We start from the raw sequence: 22,491 nt of genomic DNA, 5'->3' as shown, positions 1-22,491 counted from the left end.
TAGCCTGGCTTAGCATGATCTGTGTGTAGACGGAAGGGGTCAGGCTTGAGCCTGAGTGCGACCCTGGGGCTTACTTGGCCGTGTAGACGTACTCTCAGCATTCCAGTTCCCAGTGCGCATGCAGGGGGAGGGCCCCTCCATCCCGGCCCTCCTGGTACCCCCTGGAGAGAGGTGGCCTCGGGAGCTTCCCACTGTCACACTGCTCTCAACGAAGCACAAGCCCGGCCTCCTGCACCGCCTCCCCCAGCCAGCCAGCTGCCCCACCCTCCAGGCAGACTGGAGCCAGGTCCCCCCGACGGGAAAGGTGCCATGTCCCATCCCAGCCCCCCTGAGCCAGCCAGTCCCGCTGCCAGGGGCCAGATGGGAGCCGGTGCCCCCTACAGGGGGCCATGCAGATGCTCCTCCCCTGACCCAGACCCTGTGGTGTTAGGTGGCGCTCCTGGGCTGGGCACCGTCCCTCACCGCCCAGCGCGAGCAGGAATGGTCCAGCACCCCTGGGGGCCTGGCCCAGCTGGGGCAGCCCAGACAGCCTCACCCCTTCCCTCCTCTCTGCGCCCTCTCCCTGCCCCATGCGCCCCACTCCCATCCCTTTGCCTTTCTCCTGCCCCCTCCCCCCACGGCCATTGGGAGCCTCTTGCACGTGGTCTATTTTCTTCACTTCACTTCTTCAGATGAATAATTAATAGAGGCTTTTTTGGTCTTTCTTGTTGTTTCACCAGCTGCCTCCCCCTTCCTGGTGGGGGCTCCTGCCAGCACCTCCCCCCCCCCACGCCGGAGGTGGCATCGTCCTGCTCTGCTCACGGGCTGGGGGCTCCGAGGGCTGGGGGCAGAGCTGTGGCTCGCAGCTTCTGGAGGAAAAGGTGGCCATGGCTCTGAACCGCTGACCATGGCACCAGCAGGAGGGTATGTCTCGGCCAACGCAGTCTCCTGGCCACCCGCGGCACAGAGCGGGAAACTGAGGCTGGGAGAAAGGCAGGGACTCATAGGGTGGCGGAGCTGGGCACTGGGTCCGAGAGGCCTGGCAGGTGCATTCGGAAGGAAGAGCGTCGCAGATTAACTGTGCCTGGCGCTGCGGAGTCAGCCACCCCACTCCCTCACTTGCCTGCGGCCCCATTAGACTGGGGGAGAGGGATGCAGCATCTGCTCTGCCTGGTTTTCAGGGCTCTGAGCCCCGGCCGTGCCCCAGACTCGGGCATCCAGCGCGGCACAAAACCAGGCCCCTTTGCAGTCTCTCGGGCTGGGCAGCCCAGACCAGGGAACTGTGGGAGCAATGTGGGGCGGCCCCCCCCCCCCCCCCGCAGAACAGGCCCAGCACACTTTGGGGTGCTGGGAAATCACATTATCCTCCTCAGCTGCCAGCCACTCCCCAGGGTTGTGCCATGGCAGTTGCCAATCCAGCGCTGGCCCGGGTCCAGGAAGCCTTCCTGTTGTAAGGAGGTGTCGTAACCGGGCAGCGGAGGAGTAAAGTGCTGAAGTTTACTTCTCCCAGTTCCGGTGCCTGGCATTCCAGGGAGCCATCGCTGGTCCTTAGGTCCTTAAGCAGCAAAGGGGTTTATTCCCTTGGTTTTAGTTTTTGAAGCCGGGATTTGCAGCCTGTGACAAGGGAGTGGGGGAAAGAGGCGGCCTGAGCTGGTGGATAGGGAACTGGTCTGGGCCTCAGGACACCTGGGTTCTGGTTCTGCCACTGACCTGCTGGGTGACCATTTCCCCCTCTGGGCCACTACCCCGCAGTCTGTCTGTCCAGGTGGAGGGTGAGCTCTTAAGGGCGGTGGCTGGCTCACCTTTGCCTGCAGCGCCCTGCATGATGGAGCCTCGGAGGTGCTACACGACAGACGATTAATAATAAAGTGTTGCAAACGAAGCAGTTGTGGAATCGGGCACAAACCCAGCCAGGAGGGAAATGTGTGAAGACAACAAATGCCTCTCTCCTGGCCCACAGGGAAAGCGCCTGTGGGAGCTCCAGTGGGATGTGGGGAAAGCAGTAACTAATAATAGAACCCAGAGCATCCCTGTTTTACAGATGGGGAAACTGAGGCATGATTCACCCGAGGCACAGCAGGGAAGGGAGGCCCTGGCTCCCAGGCTTGTCCTCAGGCCATCAGCTGCTCTCCGCCAAGGCCCAGAGCGGGGGGCTCAGAGGGAGCCTGGGGTGTGGGGCCAGGAGGGCGCTGCCAGCAACTGGCCCCACAGGCAGCCCGGATGGGGTCATGGCCCCCTGGCACAGAGGGGAAGCTGGGCCAGGCCCTCAGGGCTGGGGGTGGGGGGGTAAAATTGCGTGAACAAGGCGCCCCGCGCTGAGCCCAGAGCAGCGCGCGCCCCCCCGGCCTGTGAACGCGCCGCGGGAGCGCGCAGGGGCGGGGCGGAGCGGGCCCGGGAGCGCGCAGGGGCGGGGCTTGGCGCTGGGCTCGCGAGCTGGCGGCTCCGGCTCGGTTCCATTCGCTGGGTCGCGCTGGGCTCGGCGGCGGACGCGGGGATTTAGCGCCGCTGCAGGTGCAGGATGGCTGCTCGGCTGCCCGCGCTCCTGCCGCTGCTCCCGCTGCTCCTCCTCGGCCAGGGGCCGGCGGGGACCGTCTGCAACCGGCACGCGGTGCACTGGAACAGCTCCAACGCGCAGTGAGTCCGGGGGGGCCGGGACCCACGGCACTGCGGGGGGGGCGGTGGCACGCGTCTGGGGAGCGGCGCTGGGGCGCGCCTGGGGGGCTCCAGGACCCCCCCCGTGGAGCTGGTAGTAGGATGTGTGTAGTGGGGGGACCCGTCGGGCTGGGAGGATGCGGCTCCCGTGCGGGCCGGGGGGGAGCCTCGGGGGGGTCTCGGGCCGCCACCTGTCCCTGGCTGGTCCCTGCCCCGCCTCCCCCCGTGGAGGGGCCGGAGCCCGCGGTGGTGAGGGCGGGGGCCGGGGGCTGTGCGCAGAGAGACAGGGGGCGGCCCCGCAGCGCCGGGCACGGTGCACAAGGGCCCCCCCGAGGCTATGGCGCGTGTCCCCCCCCTGGTCCGCGGCGTTCTGCCCATTGCAGGGGCTGGACTGTCCGGGAGGAGCCGGGGCTGTTCTGGGGTGCCCCCCGCGGGCGGGTGGAGGGGCCCCGGCGGCGCCCGTGGGTTTAGCCGGCGGGCGGGGCGGGGGGTGTTTATTGCAAGCGGAAGGTGCCTGGGGAGCTGGTGCCAGGGGGCCCGGAGCATCCGCAGGGTCTGTTGCCTGGGCGGTGTCTGGGTCGGGCGGGGGCGGTCACCAAACGGTCTCGCTTCCCAGGGGTGAGCTGGGGCCGGACTCGCTGGGTGGACCTGTCCCGAGCCGTTCTACTGGGCGCTGGGAGAGAGCCCAGGGCGCGGGGGTCCCCTGGGCTGGCAGCGGGGGGGCCCTGGGCTGCCGGGGGGGGCGCTGGGAGAGAGCCCAGGGCGCGGGGGTCCCCTGGGCTGGCCTGTCACTGAGCCCCACGTAGTGTGGATGGCCCTGTCTGAACATGCCCCGGGAGGCTGGGCTGCATGGATCCCGCAGGAGCCGGGTGAGTCAAAGCCATGCGCCAGCCCACGCCTGCCTGGGGGGGCCGCTGCGCCCGTGTGTCCGTTCGTCTGCCCCCCGGTGCGCACAGACAGACGGCGTCTCGCTCCCTGACTGTCTGGGGTGGGTGCGGGGGGCGACACCCACTGGCTGCAGGTGGCATGGGAGGCTGGCAGGGGAAGGGGCTGCGGTGCCCACTGGCTGTTTGCCCTGCAGGCCAGGCAGGGCACTGGCGGGGTCCTGGCCCCCACGGGGCTGCTGGTGCGGCCCCCCGGCAGCATAGGCGAGGCAATGCGGGCGAGACCCTGGGAGCGAGCTGTCCGCAGATACGGTCTAATAGAACGGGGCCTGGGCAGGCTGGGGGGCTACCCCCACTCTCAGCTGCTGCCTCCCTCTGCCCTACACAGGTCACTTTAGGCTCTGGACTCCTGGAGCCCAGCTACCCCGTCCCGCGGCTCTGTGGGGCGGGGCACAGGCGGCCCGGGCGGCTGGAGGGGTCACAAAGCCAGCGCTTCAAACCAGTCAATAGGATTTGTAAGTGAAGATCTGACGATTGCTGGCGTGTTCGGAGCCGCTGTGAGCAGAGCTGCAGGGAGCCCAGCCGATCGATGGCTGGGAGCGAAGCAACCCCCCCTGCGTTGTTCACTCTCTGTCGCTCGGGGCTGAGGGGCAGCTGGCGGGTTGCAACCAGGAAAGCCCAGGTCACCGCACTGCCATGGCAGAGCCAGTGGCTAGTCCAGGCCCCAGTGGTGCAGGGATGGGCAGCGGAGCGTGGGCTTTGACGGAGGCGTGAAATGGGCACAGGCTGGCTGGGCGTATGGGGGTGTCCCACCAGCCTGGCCTGGGGAAGGGAGGGTCTGCACAAACACAGCCCCCTTGCCCTGCACTGGGGGGACACTGTCGCTTAGCGAAACGTAGCCGCCGCCACCCCGGTTCCATTTGCAGGGGGACTCGACAATGAACAGGGGAGGGCTCTGGGTCCAGCCGGAGCATCTCTGTGCTGTGCCGGTTCTGGGGGGGTGCCCTCCCGTCTGTCTGGCACTCCCCCGCTGTCCGTGTCTCTTTGTCCGAGGAGGGAGCGTTCCCCGGGTAGCGCCTTCCCTTCCCATTCAGATTGTGTCGTGAGGCGGAAGCGCAGGCCCCATAAATTGCGCGTGTGTGTGAGACGTGCGGAGCCGAGGAGCAGCACAATGGCGAAGTGGCTGGCTCACCCCGGCACGGGCGCCTTTCAGAGGGACCTTCCCGCTCGCCCCTCCCTTAGCCAGGCCCCGGTGACCCAGCCCCAGATTTCCTAGCTCTGCCTGTCCGGTGTCCCTGGAAGTTCCCTTGTCACGCCCTTGTCAGCGCTGGTGTGACATGCTCCACCTGGTGCCTCCTTGGTGGGGCTGTGCCCGCAGGATTCTCCCCACCCGTGAGCCGCCCGGGCTGGAGGGATCGCGGCTGTCCACCTCGGTGATAAAATGCCTGCCAGGAAAGACCGCGCTGGCCCTTCCGCCCCTCCGAGCCCCAGGGGAGAGGGGAGGGAGAAACCCCAAAGTGAGCCTGCACCCCATAGGGCCCAGCGTGGGGCGCGACGGGAACCGGCTCCCAGGCAGGGGTGGCTGCGGCAATCCTGTTCCTGGGCGCGCTGAAGCGCTGATATTTATGGCCAGGCAGTGCGGCAGGTCGGACTCGCTCACAACCGTGCGGCAAAGCATCAGGATTAGAGAGAAATCACGGGGGGGCGTTCGGCTCCCTGGGCTGCGGGGCACGAATCCTGGCACCCCCGGTGGGATCAGCTCCTTGGGGGGCCTGCGAGCCCCTCCTTCCAGGGGAGAGTGCCAGCTGCAGCTGGTGCCCTGCTAATCCTTCCAGCCCCATGGTCCTGGTGCGCCAGAGCTGCGGCGGCTCCTGCATCCTGGATTGCCGAGGGGGTGAGCTGGGGTGTGACTCCCCGAATCCAGCTCTCACCCCATCCTGAGGCTCCTGGCGCTCCAGGCTAGCAGCAGCTGTGTTTGTGTGTCCCCTTGGGGGGGGGTGTTACTCCCTCTGCTCCTCCCCCTGCCCCCCAGGCTGGTGTCTCTCCCTCCACAGGGGCATGAGGGGGTTATCCGCTCCAGCATCCAGTGCCCTGCCCTGACCCCATCCCCACCAGCATCACAGGCCCCCGGGGCATCAGCCGCTCCCTTCGGGCCCTGACCACTCCACTCGGAGCAGAACCGATTGCCCTTGCCCCAGCTGGGCGCCTGCTGCTCCAGGCCAGGCCTGGATCCAGCTGCTCCCGGGCAGGGTGCTCTCTGCTCTGCCGGTCCCTCCTCTGGGGATCCCACCTCGAGGACCCACCCCTCAGAGCCCCCAAGGGGGAGGGGGTAACTCCTCACTGCACCTCCCCCCAACCACCCCAGACCCTTAACGCACAATGCTGGGGATCCCACGATGGGGGCTGAGGGGCGCTGGGATGGCAGACCCCAGCCTCTGCCACCTGTGCCCAGGAATTGGGGGAGGGGGGCGCAGCACGTTCTGTCACGTTCTCTGCTTGGGGTGGGGGTGGGTTCTCTGCTTGCATCTCACCCCTGGCCCAACTGGGCCAGGCGTTTGGTCTCTCCACCTGCGTTGCCCCAGCTGGTGCTTGGGTTTGCTGCCTCTCATCTCCCTGCCTGGGCAGGTGGGTTTGGCTTGTCTGTCCCGCACCCTCCGCGGGCAGAGGCCTGTGCATGGCTGGCGCAGTGCTGGGCAGGCGTGGCTGTGACTGCAGCGCAGAACGAGCCTGGAAGCTTTGGGGCCGCTCATGTGGAGGGGCGGCCTCGCGGGGGAGGGGGGATATGGGCTGCACCCCCACCCCCTGGCCATCATGCCAGCCCGGGCCTCGCAGACGCAGGTTCCTCTGCTGGGGGTTGAACCCCTCATGGGGGGTGGAGTTGGCTCCTGGGGGCTCCTCCTTTTGCAGTGTTTCTGGGGTCCCTGGTGCGGAGCAACTGGGGAAGAGCTGCGCGTCGTGGAGTGGCTGGGTCGGACCCGGCTCTGCCTGGGTGCGGTGTACGGGGGGAGAGGGGTGCGGCTGCCTGGGGGCTCCGTCTCTGGCCGAGGCAGGTGTATGCTCCCGGGGCAGTGGCCAGGGCCAGGCGGGGGATAAACGCAGCTGAACCCTGCGAGCAGCCTGACCGTGGGGGGCTCGATCCCAGTGCAGAGAGCAGACCCCCCCCCCAGGCCCTGGGGGGGCGACTGGCACCAGATGGAGCTGGATGAACTGAAGAGTGCAGCGGCAGCCCCCGGGGGCTAAAAGAGCCGAGCCCCAGCCAGCCAAGGGGGGGGGGCAGCCCATACTAGACACAAATATTGGGGTCGGGGGATTCCAGCCACTCGGGGGGTTGGGCCGGGGAGGCATCTCTCAGGGAATGGGAACCCCAGTGCCGTGGGTGGGGGCTGAGCTGGGGGAGTGGGTTCCCAGGGGTTGGGATGGGGGGGATGCCGAGCTCTGGCACATAAGGGTGGGTGTGTCTCTTGCCCAAGTGGCCATCGAGTGTGGCCCCTGGCGCTGAGCAGGGCCACGGAAACCTGGAGCCTCCCGGGCAGGGCTTTGTCGGGGGGGGGGGGGTCCCCCAGCCTCCTTGCTCCAGAGCGTAATTAGCCTTCGCGCCGGATGCCTGCCCTGCATCTCCCTGGCTGCGGGTCAGCACCTCCCTGGCGTGTCCTAGCTCCTCGTTGTAACAGCCCTTCCCGGATCTGCAGGCTGCTCTCGCTCCCGGCCCGAACGTGCCCCGTTTTCTTGTCGAGGGCCCCAGGCCACTGGGCCCGTCTGTCGTGTTCAGGTGTGTGGGAGCCGGGTGTGGTGCTGTCATAGGCAGGGCGAGGGGGCAAAGGTGGCTGTTGGGGGCGGGCCTGTGGGGTTCCGGGAAGGGGACGTGCTGCCAGGAGAAGGGGGAGGGGGGCACTGCCCCAGCGGGCTGGGGGGCTGCCCTAGCTAGGAGTACATGGCACGTCCTGAGCCAAGCGGCTTCCCCCGGCCCCACGGGTGCGTCTGGGTCAGCCGAGTCATTCTCTCTCACGTACCCTGGCTCCTGCCCCAGCAGCCATTGGGACATGCCCCTCCCCTCTCCTCCCCTGGCTGCAGCCCCTGCCTGCCCCATGCTTACTTGGGGGGTTTGCTGTGGGGCTCTGCCAGCCCCGCCCCTGCCTTGCCGTGGGGGCACAGGCAGCCTGCGGCCAAGGCAGTGCCCTGGAGCAGGTGCTGTGCAGGGCTGGGGGCCCTTTGCTCCAGGGTGCTCCTGAGAGCTGGGCTATGGACTCCCCTCTTCTCATCTGGGCTGCCAGATGTGGCTGCATCCGCCCCACAGGCAGGGCTTGGGGTGTCATTGGGCAGCCCATCTGCACCCCCTCCTCTAATTGGAAGTGGAACTCGTAGGTCAGACCAGTGACTCGGGAGCCAGGACTCCTGGGTTCTATCCCCAGCTTGGAGAGGGGCGTGGGGTCTGGGGTCCAAGGAAAGTGCAAAGCGTCCTCCGGGCAGAGGCTCTGGTGCGACCCCCCCCAGCAGACAGCCTGGAGACTGTCCAGCAGTGGAGGGCTGGCTCCGGAGCCGGGGAAGGGCCAACAAGTAGATCCCTTCCCAGTGGAGGGGCACGGGCAGGCAGCCAGGGTTACCGGCACAGTGGCTGGCCATGTGCCCTGCATCACAGTGACCCCTGGAGTCCTAGGGGGGAACCAGGGGTGCCAGGGGGCTGCTGCACCCCCTGGCTGGAGTGAGAGACCCTCTGCCCCTTCCTGGGCTCTGGTCTGCCCTGTACTCCAGGCCCAGCCCCACAGATCACTGCCCTGTGCAGCACCGAGGAGGGTGGGGACAGCTGTGGGGGGAGCTCCTGGCTACTCCAGGGTTGGCCTTTCCCAGTGGGGGGCACTGTGGGGAGTTGGGTGGGGGTGCTGGCTGTGGGGGGAGCTGTGAGGAGAGGGTCTGCTGGGGAGCAATCTCCTGGCTGTGGGGTGGGTGTTCCCAGCAGCGGGTCCTGTGGGGCGTGCTCCAGCGGGGGAGGGGAGGCTGTGGGGCACTAGCTGTGGGGTGCACCCCAGTGGGGGAGGGAGGGCTGTGGGGCACGCTCCAGCAGGGCAGGGGGGCTGTGGGGCGTGCTCCAGCGAGGCAGGGGAGGGCGATGGGGCACTGGCTGTGGGGTGTGCTCCAGCGGGGCAGGGGAGGGTTATGGGGCACAACCTAGCGGGGGGGGGCTGTGGGGCCCGGCTGTGCAGCCCCAGGCAGGGGAGGGGGATGTTTTCCACGTTACAGCCTGTAATTACCTCGCCCGGCCTGGCTGCACGGCCCATCCCTGGGATCCCACGCACGGTGGGTGTGGCTCGGTCCTTGACTCAGGGCAACTCCAACATGGAGCCCGGCTCCTTTCCCTCCCCGGGCTCCCGCCGCTCGGAGGGGACTGAACGGTGCTTGGCAGGTGGGCAGCTCTGAGCCACCGTACACTGACATCCCTGTGGGGCACAGATCCCTTCCTCCGGCAGCCTGAGTGCTCCCTCCCGTGGCCGGATCCAGGGCCCTGGTGCCCTGGCTGTGCCAGGCCTGGCGGGCGGGAATGGGGTGTGCTGGGTGCCAGGCTGCGGGAGGAGCTGGTGCCCGTGGGGTTAAGGGTGTTCACCGAAAGTGCCCAGTGAGTCATGGCATGTTTGCAGGGCTTGCGGGGGGAGGGGGCAGAGGGTGCTGCTGCATGGCAGGGGCTGGGGTCCGAGACCAGACCAGGCTGCAGGCTGATGACCCCTGGAGTTGGGGGCAGACTGGTGGGGAGGGGACTGGCATGGGATGTCCTTGCCCCGTGTGAGCAGTGGCAGGGTGCAGTGGGCATGGGGCAGGCTGTGAGGGGGTGCATGATGCCAGGGTGCCATAAGCATGGGGCACATGGTGCCAGGGTGCCATGGGGGCAGATTGCAAAGGGGGCACATGGTGCAGGAGCCCATTGGCATGGGGCAGGTTGCTAGGGGGCCTGCGGTGCCAAGGTGCTGTAGGCACGGGGTGGGTTGCAAAGGGGCCATGTGGTGGCAGGGGCATGTGAGGGGGCACAGGGTGCCATGGACAAGGGGCGGGTTACGAGGGGACGTGTGGTGCCAGAGTGCCGGGGGCATGGTGCAGGTTACAAGGGGACGTGCAGTTCCAGGGTGCCATGGACAAGGGGTGGGTTACAAGGGGACGTGTGGTGCCAGGGTGCGACGTGCAGTTCCAGGGTGCCATGGACAAGGGGTGGGTTGCAAGGGGGTGTGCGGGGCCAGGGTGCGACGTGCAGTTCCAGGGTGCCATGGACAAGGGGTGGGTTGCAAGGGGGTGTGCGGGGTCAGGGTGAATCCGCTTGCTCCTGTCCGGGCCAGTAATTGAGTCGCTGCTTGTGGATTGATCGTTTAATTAAAACCCAATTAAAAAGCTCATTGATCTCGTTAGCAAAGCTGGGAAGGTTTGGGCTTTACCAGAGATTAAAAGGATTGTGGGGCCGCGGGGGTGGAGGCGCAGGGAGCCAGGGGAGCCGGTGGGCTCTGGGGAGCTGGGCCCAGGCACTGTGGGTGGGTGGCACTGCTCTCTTCACCCCCAGCCTTGACCCTCCAGCCCCTTGGCGGAGTGTCGGGGAAGTCTGGGATGTGGGGGGAGAGGGTGTGGCCGTTCACGGGGTGCATGCGCGGTGTGTGTTGGTGCTGCACGCTGTGTGTGACTTGCAGATGGGCCAGGAGCGTGTCCGTGTGCTCGCAGGGGGGCTTGGCGTGTGCACGACTCTGCGGTGACAACGCGTGTTGCGTGCACAGTATGTCTGGAGCACTGTGTGCACGTGTGTGGCTGGAGGGGTGACTGGGGGGCTGCTGGCGACTGTCTGGGCTGTGCTTCCCGGTGCTCGGTGTCTGTCTGGCAGTGGGTCTGTGCTGCCGGCTTCACCTGACCCCGCCGGTTGATGCGGCTTTGCCTCTGGCTGCCGCAGGACATGGCTGAAAGGGGCACGTAAATCAGTGGCGCTTTTTTGTTCCCCAGCCAATCGATGAGCTCTGGCTGCACCGACAGGGCCCAGCTTCCGGAGCCAGACAAAGGGGCTGCCTGGCTGGGGAGGGATCGCCTGGGGTCTCCGAGGGGCCTGAACTGGGCCCTGCAGGAGGGGGGTGCCGGGGTGTCCTGGCCCCAGGGAAATGAGCGCTCCCTGCACCACCCAGGCCCCCTCCTGGCTGTGCCAATGCTCCTTGGCTTCAGAGAGTAGCCGTCCCCTGGGTGACATGCCAGGGCCAGCCGGGTGCGTGGTGCTGGCCTGGTCGGGGTGGCCCGGCTGCTGGGAGCGCTGCACTGCACCATGCGTTCGCCAGCATGTAGCCATCCGCCCGCGTTTATCGCACGGCTTGCCAGGTAGCCAGTGTGCTGTCGGCACCGGGCCCAGGCTGTGCTCAGGAAGGGTCCACGGGGGGAATCCATCTGCCCGGCTCCGACAGGAGGCCAGAAGGTGCCACTGCCTTGCAATGCTCTGTTCCAGAAACGCAGCCGTGCAGAAGTGATGCAGCCCGTTCCGCTCCTGCGCTTAACCCTTCGGGAGCCGCGCTCTGGAGCTGGCAGAGCCCACACGCTGCCTGCAGCCGGGGCGTCCTGGAGACTCTCGGCCAAGGTCGGTCATGGCCTGGGGGGCAGGCCCTGGAACGGCAGCCGGTTTGTGCAGCGTTTGGGGCTGCCTGCCCCCAGGGTGAGGGGTCCTGTGTGGGAAGGTGGCCGGGGCACCTCTTTCCTGCCAGGAGCTGGAGCAGGACAGGGCTGAAAGTGGAGCCTGCGGATGCTGCCGTCTCGGATTGGGGCACCCCGGGCCCGTGTGCTCTCGGCGGCCAGGGCTGGGCCGGGCTCTTGCCGAGTGTGTCTGTCCCAAGCGCTCCCCGGTCGTGCTGTGGGTGCAAATAGGGAGCCGGGACTCAGTGCAGCGTGAGCCGTGGTGGGAAGTGGCCTGTTCATTCCGGATTTCTGCCCACTCGCCTCTGGGGCTCAGGGCGTGGGGAGATGGACCCGTGCGGGAGGGAGGGGGTCCAGGGAGGTGGGGCTGTGGAGTCGGCTGCCGGGTTAATGGGGGCAGACGTGGCCGGGGAGCCGCGGCAGCTTCTTCTCAGTGGCTGTGCAACGTGCCCAGGACGCATCACCGAATTTGGTCGGCTCACGAGCTTGCTGGGCCGGGGGCTGGTGGGAGCGTGACGTGAGCCCTGGCCCAGGCCCCCAGCAGCAGCAGCACCTCAGTGTGAGCCTCTCGGGGCCAAAAGACTGACCTAGACCATGGGGCAGGAACCCCGGCTGCAGGGGGAGATCCGCCTACCCCAGCCACTCCCAGCAGGGGGCGCTGTGGGGAGCATGAGGGAGGGGGGGGGAGTGCCAGTGGCACACCAGCCCCGCCACCCCAGCAGCCGGTGCTGGAGGCAGATGGCAGCTGGGAAATGCCCCCTCCCCCTCCAGGGACCGTGGCCTCCCTGCAGGGCTGGTGGGGGGGCTCCTTAACGAGGCTGTTTATCAGGAGCTGGCTCTAATGGGCCCCTGTGGGAGGGGTGCTCTCCTGGGGGTCGGGGCCAGCTCTAGGGCAGAGCGGGGAGAGGACGGGCAGCCCGAGCAGGGCCTAGAGCAGATGGAGGCTGTTCTTGCCCCCGGTGGCTCCGTCCTGGGCTGTGGGGCCCTGGGGGCTTGTTCCACGGCTGGGCCCGGGCAGGGGCCCTGGGGGCCACCAGCCAAGACGTGCAGTGAAACCTGCAGGGGAGATGGGGGAGCGGGGCTCCGGATGGCGTCAGCCCAGGGGGCTGGTCCAGCAGGACCCCCGGCTGGTCAGTTGGGCTGGCGCACTCCTGCCTGCCGCCCCGGGTCCCACGCGGAGTTAATTACACGGTTCTCTCAGGGCTTGGGGCTGTTTCTTTAATAACGAGCCTTTTTCTCGTTTCACACTACATCAAAGGCAGCACATGAAAGGTCTCTGGCTCCACGCTGGGGCGTCACCTCGCTGGCGCTGGGGGAGGAATTACCCATCAGCGCCGGACCTGGCTTTGGGCCCTTGCTTGGTGGGGACTGGCGGGGCTGTGGGGTCTTTGCCCCGTGTGGCATTCACCGGGCCAGGCCCTGCTCCTGCTGCCCAGCCACCCTCTGGTCCCTATTGCTTCACTAGGGACTCCCCTGCCACTGGGCCAGATGGGGTCGCACAGGGTGAGCCAAAACCCCACCGGTCCCCCCAGCACCCGCAGGCCCCCTCCCTGATAACTGCTGCCTGCCTCTGTGCCCTCATCTGCTGGGGGAGGGGTCTGCCTGACCCCCGGAGGGGAGCACCCAGGGTAACCAGGCACTCCATGGGCGCTAGGAGAGATGGGTGATCGATGATTGGGGGGCAGTTGCTTGGGAAATTGGAAGGGAGGAAAACTGGGTCACTGTGTCTCCCTGGAGCTCCGGTGTGTCTGGGGCAGGGCACCCATCCAGCAATGTTGGCATGAATCTGGCTTCCACGGGCCATGGCTTGCTGCTGAGCGCACAGGACTCCTGGGTTCTCCTAACGCCTCCTGTGCTGGGGGAGTGTTCACCATCCGCCCCCTTGCATCAGTAGTGGCTTGGGGCCCACGTGAGATCCAGGGTGGAGGAGGGGAATCAGCCTGGTGCCTGTCTGGGGGTGTCATATCCCAGTCCCCGGCTAGGCCACTCCATAGCATCCAGCGCGCTGCGTTCGGGGAGGCAGAGACGGGCAGGGAGTACAGGGGACAGACCCATCCGTTTGGCACTTGGCATTGCTGCTCAGAGAGACTCTCTTCACGGGCTCAGGGAGGTAAGAACGGCCATCCTGGGTCCAGCTAACCCTGACAGCGGCCGGTGCCAGATGGTTCCCAGGGAACGAACAGAACGGGGTGTTATCTAGTGATCCATCCCCTGTCGTCCAGTCCCAAGTTGAGGGACACCCAGAGCATGGGGGTGCATCCCTGACCGTCCTGGCTAACAAGCATTGATGGACTAACCTATCCTCCAGGAACTTATCCAGTCTTTTCTGAACCCAGTTGTACTTTTGGCCTGAACAACATCCCCTTGCAATGAGTTCCACAGGTGTGTTGTGTGAAGTACTTCCTTGTGTGTTTTAAACCTGCAGCTTGTTAATTTCATTGGATGACCCCTGGTTCTCCTGTTATGTGAAGGGGTAAATAACACTTCCCTCTTCGCTTTCCCCACACCGGTCGTGATTTACAGCCCTCTGTCATACCCCCTTAGTCGGCTCTTTTCCAACCTGAACCAGTTCCAGATTTTATCTCTGCTCGTAGAGAAGCTGTTCCATCCCCTGACGGTTTTTGTGGCCCTTCTTTGCACCTTTTCCAATCCTAATGCATCGTTCTGCGATGGGACAGGCCTTCTGGGCACGGAGAAGGGCTCCAGGTGCTTGGCCTGGGTGTTCCTGGGAGGGGGTGAGCCAGTGGTTCGAGGTGGAGACCTGCCCTGACATCCATTGCAGAGCACCAGACCCTGGCTCTGTGGTACGGGGCCAGCAGGCGCTGGAGAGGGCAGCAGGGCGGGTTACTGGGGGAAACAGGGCAGCTTGGCTCCATTCGCCCTGGGGATCGAGGGGGTCAGGGCGGTTATGCTGGGGGAGGGCAGAGAGGAAAGAGCGCGAGGGGTGTTTGGGAGCCGTTGCCCCTGTGCCAGCTGGGTATGGGGTATGGAGGTTCGGCCTCCTTTGTTTGAGCTGCCAGGGTGTGTATCCATGTCTCTGTCGCTGTCTGAGCTGTGTGGAGGGTTCTCCCCATCCCCCAGTGGGGCGCAGGGCCTGGGCAGGGGCTGGTACAAGCGTGGAAGCCCTGGGTGCTGCTGGGCTCGGTGCCCTGCCTGCAGATGGCAGGCCTGGGCCACAGGAGGAGGGTGAAGCGGGAGGGGCTGGACGTCTGCTGCTCTGGCCGCCCAGGCTGAGCAAAGCCCTGCACCCCCGTCCCCCTGGCAGGGCAGAGCTGGAGGTTGGGGAATGGGGAGCCCTGGCCCTACATGGCCCCGCGGGGGATGCACTACAGCTCCCGGGACGAAGCAGGAGGGCGGAGGGGGAGGCTTGCAGGGAGTCAAGCACAGACAGATTGACAGCTCTGGTGTTCCACTCCTCTCTGCTCAGTGCGCCCGGGGAGCAGCGGGAGCAGGGAATGGAGGGGGGGACGCAGTGGGTGAACCCAGGATAGGACTTGGACCTGCCCCTCCCACACCCCACCTGGCAGCACACCCAGGAAAAGCTAGCCTGGCCCCCTGTTTGCATGTGCAGAGCAGGGACACGGCCAGACGCTGGCCGGCCAGACACACCCTGGCTTGTGCCAAGCACTACCTAGAATATTCCTCTTCCTTTCCGGCCACCTTGCTAGCAGGGCGACGGAGACAGAGTGGGAGGCACTGTGATACAAGCCGGGGCTGGAGAGATCCCACGCCAGGGAGGTGAAGAACGCAGGAGCTGCGCTGAGTTAGACACCGGCTTGGGCCGATGGTCAGAGTCCCCACGAGCTAGGAGGGAGCCGGGTGGGATAAGACACAATTCTGGCGTTACCAGGGGGCACGGCCAGGGCGGGACACGAAGGGGAGTGCGTGGGGGTTGTGCCAGCATCTCCTAGCCTGGCCAGGAAGCCTCGCCAGCGATCCAAGCCCTGGAGCAGGGCTTTGTGGACTCAGTCCCCTCTAACCTTCTTGCCCCNTTCCCCTCTGATGGTGTTTTTCTGTATTTTCCCACGGGGAGGTCCCATGGTGACTCTCTCTCTGCGTTGTGGTGGGATTGCTCCTTTGGGACTCCTCCCTTTTATCTCCTGACCGGCTCTTTACGAACTCATCGGCCAGCCGGCCTGCATGTCGCGGGTTCTCTGGCTTTCTGTCCACCAACCACAGCCTCAGGTCAGATGGGCACCGCTCATACAGTTGCTCCAGTACCAGCAGTTTGACCAGGTCCTCCTTCGTCTGGGCCCCATCAGCCCACTTGCTGGCGTATCCTTCCATGCGGGCGGCTAGTTGTAGATATGAGATCTCAGGGGTTTTATCCTGACTCCGGAACCTTTCCCGGTACATCTCAGGAGTCAGCCCAAACTCTCGTAGCAGGGCCTTTTTGAATAGTTCGTAGTCCCCTTTCTCTGCCTCTTCCAGTTGGCGGTACAATGCCACGGCTTTGGGGTCCAGTAAGGGGGTAAGGACCCGGAGTCTGTCCACGGGATCAACCCGGTGCAGCTCGCAGGCCGTCTCAAAGGCCTCCAGGAAGTCATCCATGTCCTCCCCCTCCTTGTATGGGGCCATGATGCACTTATCAAAGCTCCGTGCAGTCCTGGGTCCCCCCTCACTCACCGCAGCCGGGGGTTCGCTGCCCTTCAATCTCGCCAGTTCCAGGTCATGCTGACGCTGTCTCTCATTCTCCTGTCTCTGTCTCTCTTTCTCCTCCCGTTCACGCTGATGCTGTCTCTCTTTCTCCTCCCGTTCACGCTGATGCTGTCTCTCTTTCTCCTCCCGTTCATGCTGACGCTGTCTCTCTTCATGCTGTCTCTGTTGTTCACGATCCTCCAGCTCTCTCAGTTTTAGCTCTTTCTCCCATTCCAGCCAATTCCGCTCCATGGATGCCGAACGTCGCCGGGAGGATCCTCTGCTGGCCGGCGAGCTTCGCCGGGAGGGTCCCCTGCTGGCCGGTGGGGCCACGGCGCCTTCGGTATTTGCTGGGCTCCTCCCCACCCTTCCCCTAGGCATAGGAAGGAGGGGTCTCGGGAGGCCCTCAGCAGCCGGCTGACCACTCCCAGCTGGGACAGACACTGGTGCCTGCGCTGCATTTGCCAGGCTGCTTCCCTGAGACACAGGGATCAGTTCATTCGCGCGATCTTCCGCCTCCAGCCGGGCAATGAGCTGTTCTTTGGTGAGCCTCCCAATGCGCAGCCGCCTCTGCTTGCACAGCTCCACCAGGTCGCTCTTAAGCCGCTTGGCATACATCTTCCTGCTGGCCACTCACCGGCCTGTGTGCTCACAGCTCCCCACAGTTCCCAGGGGGCCCCCTAGTGTGCCAGCCCTTCTCGAGGTCACCACCTCTCTGCCAGGGTCGAGCTGCAGACTCCTCCGCCCCTGGGACCACTCGCTGCGATCCCCCCGGGGGACCCTGTTACTGCAAAAGTCCTTCTCGCTGGTCACACACTCCCAGGGGTAATAACCGTCTCTCTCTCACTCTTCAGCGCGCCTGGTCCCCGTCAATCCCCCTTTGTTTTACTGCTCCCCAGTCACTTACTGCAGGAAGCGCCGTCCACGGGGTGCAGTAGATCCCACCGCTGCCACCAGTTGTCACGGAGTATTGGGGGACTCAGGGCCCTGCACCCCCGGCTTCCTGCGATTCACCATGACTCTCAGCCAGCCAGTAAAGCAGAAGGTTTATTTGGATGACAGGAATACAGTCCAAGACAGGTCTTGCAGGCACAGACAACAGGGACCCCCTCAGTTAGGTCCATCTTGGGGTCCCCGGCCATCCCAGCCCAGTCCCCCTTGGGGGGTCAGAGCCATCTCTGCCTCCCAGCCATCTCTCCAGCCTGCTTCCAGCACTCTGCCTTCAGCGACCCCTCCCACAGCCTTTTCAGTTTCCCGGGCTAAGGAGTCGCCTCGCCTTCAACCCCCTCCTGGGTTCTCATGTTACACACTCAGGTATGCGCCCTCGGGCAGATCCCATCCTGCAATGCAGACTATCCCAGCACACTCCCGTGTCAGCATTCACAGACCACAGTGAGAACAGGCCCAGTTCGTCACACACGGCCAGGGCGGGACACGAAGGGGAGTGCGTGGGGGTTGTGCCAGCATCTCCTAGCCTGGCCAGGAAGCCTCGCCAGCGATCCAAGCCCTGGAGCAGGGCTTTGTGGACTCAGTCCCCTCTAACCTTCTTGCCCCATTTCTGGCGGGCCCTACTCAGCTGGGCCGGGTGGTGCCCGCGCATGCGCCAGCCTGGAGGAGCAAATTGCCATGTGTTGGGGGTCAGTGCCTGTCATAGAGATGTGGGGCCGGGACGGGTGGGTTTGAAATTCCATTGCATGGCCCGGCTCTGTTTGGGACTTGGACGCAGCTGGGACACAGCGGGATGGGATTGATCGGGTGGGGGCCAGGACAGGGGGAGGCCAGCAGCAAACACTCCGGTGTCCCCAGATGGGCCCCAGGGCGGTCAGGGCCATGGTGTAGGGCCATTGGCCGAGCTCCCAGGCTCCTGCCCAGACTCCAGGGTTCCAGCGCAGGGAGCCTAGAGCCACGGCTCCCGTCCGTGTGCGGAGCCAGCACCTCGCGTTGCCTGTTCCCAGCGGAGCGCAGGAGCGGCGGGTCAGCGTGTCGGCTGGGAGGATTATCCAGGCCGGGGTTTCAATCGGGCCCGGATTAGAAGCGCCGGAGTCTCTCCTGAGTGGATCTGAGGGGATTGCTGCCGTAATCGATGTAAATGAGGCTCCCACAGGGCCACCCTTTACGGGATTAAAACGCAGTAACGGGATTAGCTGGAACAGGGTGAAAAATCCTCTCTCTGAGCCGTGGCGTGTGGCAGGGCCGGGAACCCCCCCTCCTCTGTGCTGCGCTGCACTCCAGAGTGGGGGCTGGCAGCCGGGGCCCCCTCCACTCCTCGCCAGCTCCCTGGGGTTGGGCAGGAGAGCTCTGGGGTGTAGCCCGTTGGGCTAACGTCCCTTTGTGTCCCCTGCTTTGCATTCTGTTCGGTTTGGTTCTGTTCAGCAGCGATGCAATGCCCCTCCAGGCCTGTCTCCTGGCTACAGCACCAGGCCTGAATGGCCCCACGGACACCCCAATACTGGGGAGCTGGGAACAGAGGGTGTAATTACACTGTCAGCCTGGGCTCCGGGGTAAATGGAGGGGGCAGCGGGGCCCGCTGGGGGTCATTGGGGGGATGCTGTGAGCTGGGCTGGATGGGCCAGCGGCTTGGGTGGGGCTCCCGTCTCACCCCCTCTATCAGCTCATAGTTCGAAGGTGCCATCGCTCCCCCCAGCCTGGCCCCGTTGCCTCTCCCAAACCCCTGGGGTGACAGGACTTCTTCCTTGGCCATGCCACCCGGGTGGGTGGGGGCGTTCGGCCCTGTGTGGTGAGTGCAGTGGGGGGGTTGCTGTGACCCGGGGGTGCTGCAGGAGGCAGCCTGTGTCCAAGAAACACAGGAGACCTGGGTAAGGGGGGGTGGATGCTCAGTGGGGTGTGCTATTGAGGAAGGAGCTGCAGGGGGGAGGGGGGCTGCTTCTGTGGGGTGTGGGGCTGTGAGCCCTGTGGGGGGGAGGGTGAGAGCTCTGTGCAGCCGTGGGGTTGGCAGGAGTGGCCCATCGCTCTGCCCCATGGCAAACGCCCACCCACGGCCCTCGTTTTGTGGCTGGGTCGCTGCTGGTGCCAGGGGCAGCCCACTGCCAGCGTCTTCCTGCCCCTGCTGCGTGCCCCTCCCCCCTGCCCCCCACCCAGGCCCTGGTGTGTCTCTCATGAGCCTCTGACCGGGGTGGGCCGCACGGGGCTGTTGCCAGCTCTGGGTCCTGCAGGCCACCGGCCCTGCCCCACACACAACGAGAGCTTGGGGGGGATGTAGCCCACACCAGACTTTGGGGTGGCCGTGTTGATGGCAGAGGCCAGGTGTGTACTGGACTGGAGCCCCCATCCCCTCCCCACACCAGCGCCTCCTTCTGGGAGAGGCTGGTTCCCTCATTAGCCGTGTCGGGGGGGGGGTGGTAAATAGAGCCCCGACTGGTGGAGGCGGGCGCTGGGAGGTCACGGCATTGGGGGAGGGGGGCAGCGTCGCTCCATGACCCTGGAACGTGGTGCTGGGCCACGTTAATCTCTGCTCCGCGGCAGCCTCCCACCGAGACCCGTTAGCCGCAGCGCGGGCACCACGGAGGCAGCCCCTGTAGGTCTGGTCTGGGGGGGGCAGGGAGGTGCCCCTCGATTCCGACCCCCAGGCCCCTGCTCCCCCCGACAGCTCTGCCAGCGCCCCTGACTCCCGACCCGCAGCCCCTCTCCTGAGTTGCTGCTCAGACGGATCATGGTGATTTTGATGCTGGTTGTGATTCAGTGCCTGGTGTCTGGAGGGGCAGGCAGGTGCCGGAGGGTCGTCCGTCCGTCCCTCCCGCGCTGCTATGGGGGTGGGGGTTCCCGACTCCATGAATGTGAGGATCAGTGCTGCCCCTAGTGGCAGCTGGGAAAATGGTCCCCGTCAGGCCCCCCCTTCTCCACCCTGCCCTATGCCCAGGCCCTGACAGCTGGGTCCCTGCCCCCCGTCTGAGATCTGTCTGTGCGGAGGTGGTTTGTACAGGCTGGGTGGGGTGTTGAGCACAGGGATGTGGGTGTGAGTCCCTTCCCTGCAGGTGTGGGGCTGGGCCAGGGGCCCTGGGGTGGGGGGTTGCATGGCAGGCTGGGGGCCCTCGGTGGGTCCTGCCTGCCCCCTAACACTTGCTCTCCCCCCAGCCTGCACCGGGAGGGCTACACGGTGCAGGTGAACGTCAACGACTACCTGGACATCTACTGCCCGCACTACAACGACTCGGTGCCCACGCACAGGATGGAGCAGTACGTGCTGTACATGGTGAATGCCGAGGGCTACCGCACCTGCAACACGAGCCAGGGCTTCAAGCGCTGGGAATGCAACCGGCCCCACGCACCCCACAGCCCCATCAAGTTCTCGGAGAAGTTCCAGCGGTACAGCGCCTTCTCGCTGGGCTACGAGTTCCACGCCGGGCAGGAGTACTACTACATCTGTATGTGGGGTCTGGGGGGGCAGTGGGGCCAAGGGGGGGGGCTAATGGGGGGGGGTCCTGCACCACCCCAGGAGGCGGTGCAGGGAGCAGCCTGGGGCGTTGCACGGGGAAGGGGGGTTGCCCCTTTGCTCAGTTTTGCCAGGCTTGTGCGCCGAGCCCGGGGCAGCTGCAAGACCGGAGCCGCCTCTGCAAAGCAACGGGTTCTGCATTTTATTCAGCGCTCCCTGCCCAGCCTCACCCGCAGCCCCAGGGCACCAGGGGGTGGGCGACGGGGCAGGGCCCTGGGGCGGGGGGGGAGCGAATCTGCAGCTGCGGTGTGGCCCCATGGTGCCCCAGCAGCCTCCCTAAAGCCATGCCAGGCTCCCCCTAGGGGCAGCAGCCCCCTGCCCTGGCTGGGGAGGGCCCTGGGGGCAGGGGGAGCAGGTGTGATCTCAGGGCTCCCTCATTCTCTTGCAGCAACCCCGACGCACAATCACCGCCGGGCCTGTCTAAAGATGAAGGTGTTCGTGTGCTGCGCCTCCAGTGAGTACAGCCTTGCACATGCGTGTGCAAATGCCCGGGGGAGGTGGGTGCAGGTGAAGGGGCAGCGTGTCCATGTCCAGCGGGGGCTCTTGGGAGGGGGTATCGGGAGTGGGGCAGCCCCAGGGGCAGTGGCTCCCCTGGCTTGTTAGTGCAGGGGGCTGGGGGTTGGCCCCTGGGCTGTGACTCTTCTCTCCTGCCTGCAGCCTCGCACTCCGGGGAGAAGTCGGTGCCCACCCTCCCGCAGTTCACCATGGGGCCCGAGGTGAAGATTGAGGACTTGGGTGAGTGCAGGGCACCAGCGCAGCCGTACAATGTGGGGCACTGCCCCCCACAGCCAGCACTCCCACCCCAGTCTCACAGCGCCCCTTGCTGGGAGAGGCCAGGGTCGGACTAGCCGGGAACTCTTCCCCCCCCCCCCCCGCCCCCGTGCTCCATCTTGCACCCCACAGCGCCCCCTGCTGGGAGAGGCCGGGGTTGGAATGGCCAGAAGACACACACACACACACACCCCTCCGCCACCCACCCACCCCCACGTGTCTGAGCAGCACAAATGCCTCTGAACTCCCTTGTAGGGTCCCGGGCCCGGTGGAAACCCGTCCATGCTGCGGAGCTCAGCTCTGCATCCCGCCAGCCCTGGGGGCGGGGGTGTGACTCTGCCCCATCCCGCGTGGCCCCTGCCACCCCGGCTCACTCACACTCTCTCTCCACAGATAACTTTAACCCCGAGAACCCCAAACTGGAGAAGAGCATCAGCGGCACCAGCCCCAAGCGGGAACACTTGCCACTGGCCGTGGCCGCCGCGTTTTTCCTAATGTCGCTCTTGGCCTCCTAGCCTGGCGTCGGCCGGCCGCGGGGGCCTGGGCCTGGGCCTGGCTCCACACAGCAGCTGCCCCCGCGCCCGGCGCTGGGACTCTGTCAGCGGCTGTTTGGAAAAGACAGAAGGGGGCAAGCCGGGTGGGAGCCGGGCCCCCCACCGCCCTGACACGGAACCGTGAGGTCCTGCTCTCTGCGCTGCTGCAGCCGGAGACCCACTTGAGCCCCCCCACCATGGGGGGGTGCGGCAGCAGGCGCCAGCCTGGGCGCCGGAGGATGTAGCCTGCCCTGGGAGCTGCTGCATGAGGACAAGGAGGGAGTTTGCCCCCCTCACCTGCCTGAGCACGGGATCTGCCCCCGGACTCCAGCGACTGGCTCCTGTGGGGACTCGGCTCAGCCCTTCTGGGAGTGGCGCATCCTGCGTGGCGAGCCTCTGTGTCACAGCCCCCACCGCGTCCTGGCTGCCTCCTGCCCCCATGGCAAATGCACGGGGGCGTCTGTGCTCACAGCCCCTCTGAGCCGTCCCATTGCCTGGTGGCTCCACGTGGCTGGGCCGGGGGCTCTGTGGTGCCAGCCGGCCCTGGCCATGGTTTGGGATACCCAGGCTGCAGGCTCCCTCCAGACGCTTGGCTGGGTCCATGTACCCTGCAATGGACGTGCAGCGCCAGCCCCAGTGCGCGGGCTGTGGGGGGCAGGGCTCCCCAGGCCTGGGGGCTGTACATACCTATATAGAGAGCTATACATCCTGTACAGAGAGTGGCTATCGAAAGAGATCTGTCTATAAGGCCCGTAGGCAGCAGCACGGGCCCTGGACCGGCCTGTACATAGTCAGAAAGTGTTGGATTCTCCTTGTCTTCTGTGAAGACCCAACCTATGCAAACGCACAGACACTTTTTGGGGGACAAAAAAGCAACTCGCCCTTTTTTTCAAGTGCTTTGGCTGGTGATTTTCATATTCTGCTCTTAGTCTATAAAAAATAAAAGGATTAA

General features: G+C 65.7%; 2 protein-coding genes across 2 annotated transcripts; one reads left to right on the top strand and one right to left on the bottom strand.

The window, feature by feature from the left end:
• Positions 1 to 2,413: 2,413 nt before the first annotated feature.
• EFNA3 (ephrin A3) lies at positions 2,414 to 22,491 on the top strand. The gene is made up of 5 exons (XM_034792692.1): positions 2,414 to 2,613; positions 19,878 to 20,167; positions 20,624 to 20,689; positions 20,893 to 20,970; positions 21,400 to 22,491. The coding sequence occupies exons 1-5, from the start codon at positions 2,498 to 2,500 to the stop codon at positions 21,519 to 21,521; spliced, it is 672 nt and encodes a 223-aa protein (XP_034648583.1). The 5' UTR covers positions 2,414 to 2,497; the 3' UTR covers positions 21,522 to 22,491.
• Positions 11,934 to 18,531, bottom strand: LOC117888902 (translation initiation factor IF-2-like). The gene is made up of 2 exons (XM_034792691.1): positions 17,329 to 18,531; positions 11,934 to 15,127 (listed from the first exon to the last, which is right to left on the bottom strand). The coding sequence occupies exon 2, from the start codon at positions 14,710 to 14,712 to the stop codon at positions 13,726 to 13,728; it is 987 nt and encodes a 328-aa protein (XP_034648582.1). The 5' UTR covers positions 14,713 to 15,127; positions 17,329 to 18,531; the 3' UTR covers positions 11,934 to 13,725.

The sequence above is a fragment of the Trachemys scripta genome, chromosome 16, assembly GCF_013100865.1.
Source record: "Trachemys scripta elegans isolate TJP31775 chromosome 16, CAS_Tse_1.0, whole genome shotgun sequence".
In the NCBI taxonomy this organism is placed as follows: domain Eukaryota; kingdom Metazoa; phylum Chordata; order Testudines; family Emydidae; genus Trachemys; species Trachemys scripta.
The sequence above is the reverse complement of the archived record's forward strand: the minus strand, read 5'-3'. Positions and strand labels throughout refer to the sequence as shown.

Excerpts from the sequence above, each read along its gene's own strand:
- LOC117888902 (XM_034792691.1), bottom strand. The coding sequence starts at position 14,712 with ATGCAAACAGGGGGCCAGGCTAGCTTTTCCTGGGTGTGCTGCCAGGTG.
- EFNA3 (XM_034792692.1), top strand. The coding sequence starts at position 2,498 with ATGGCTGCTCGGCTGCCCGCGCTCCTGCCGCTGCTCCCGCTGCTCCTC. Across the intron at positions 20,168-20,623 it reads GCAGGAGTACTACTACATCT|CAACCCCGACGCACAATCAC; the intron begins GTATGTGGGGTC and ends ATTCTCTTGCAG. Across the intron at positions 20,690-20,892 it reads GTTCGTGTGCTGCGCCTCCA|CCTCGCACTCCGGGGAGAAG; the intron begins GTGAGTACAGCC and ends TCCTGCCTGCAG.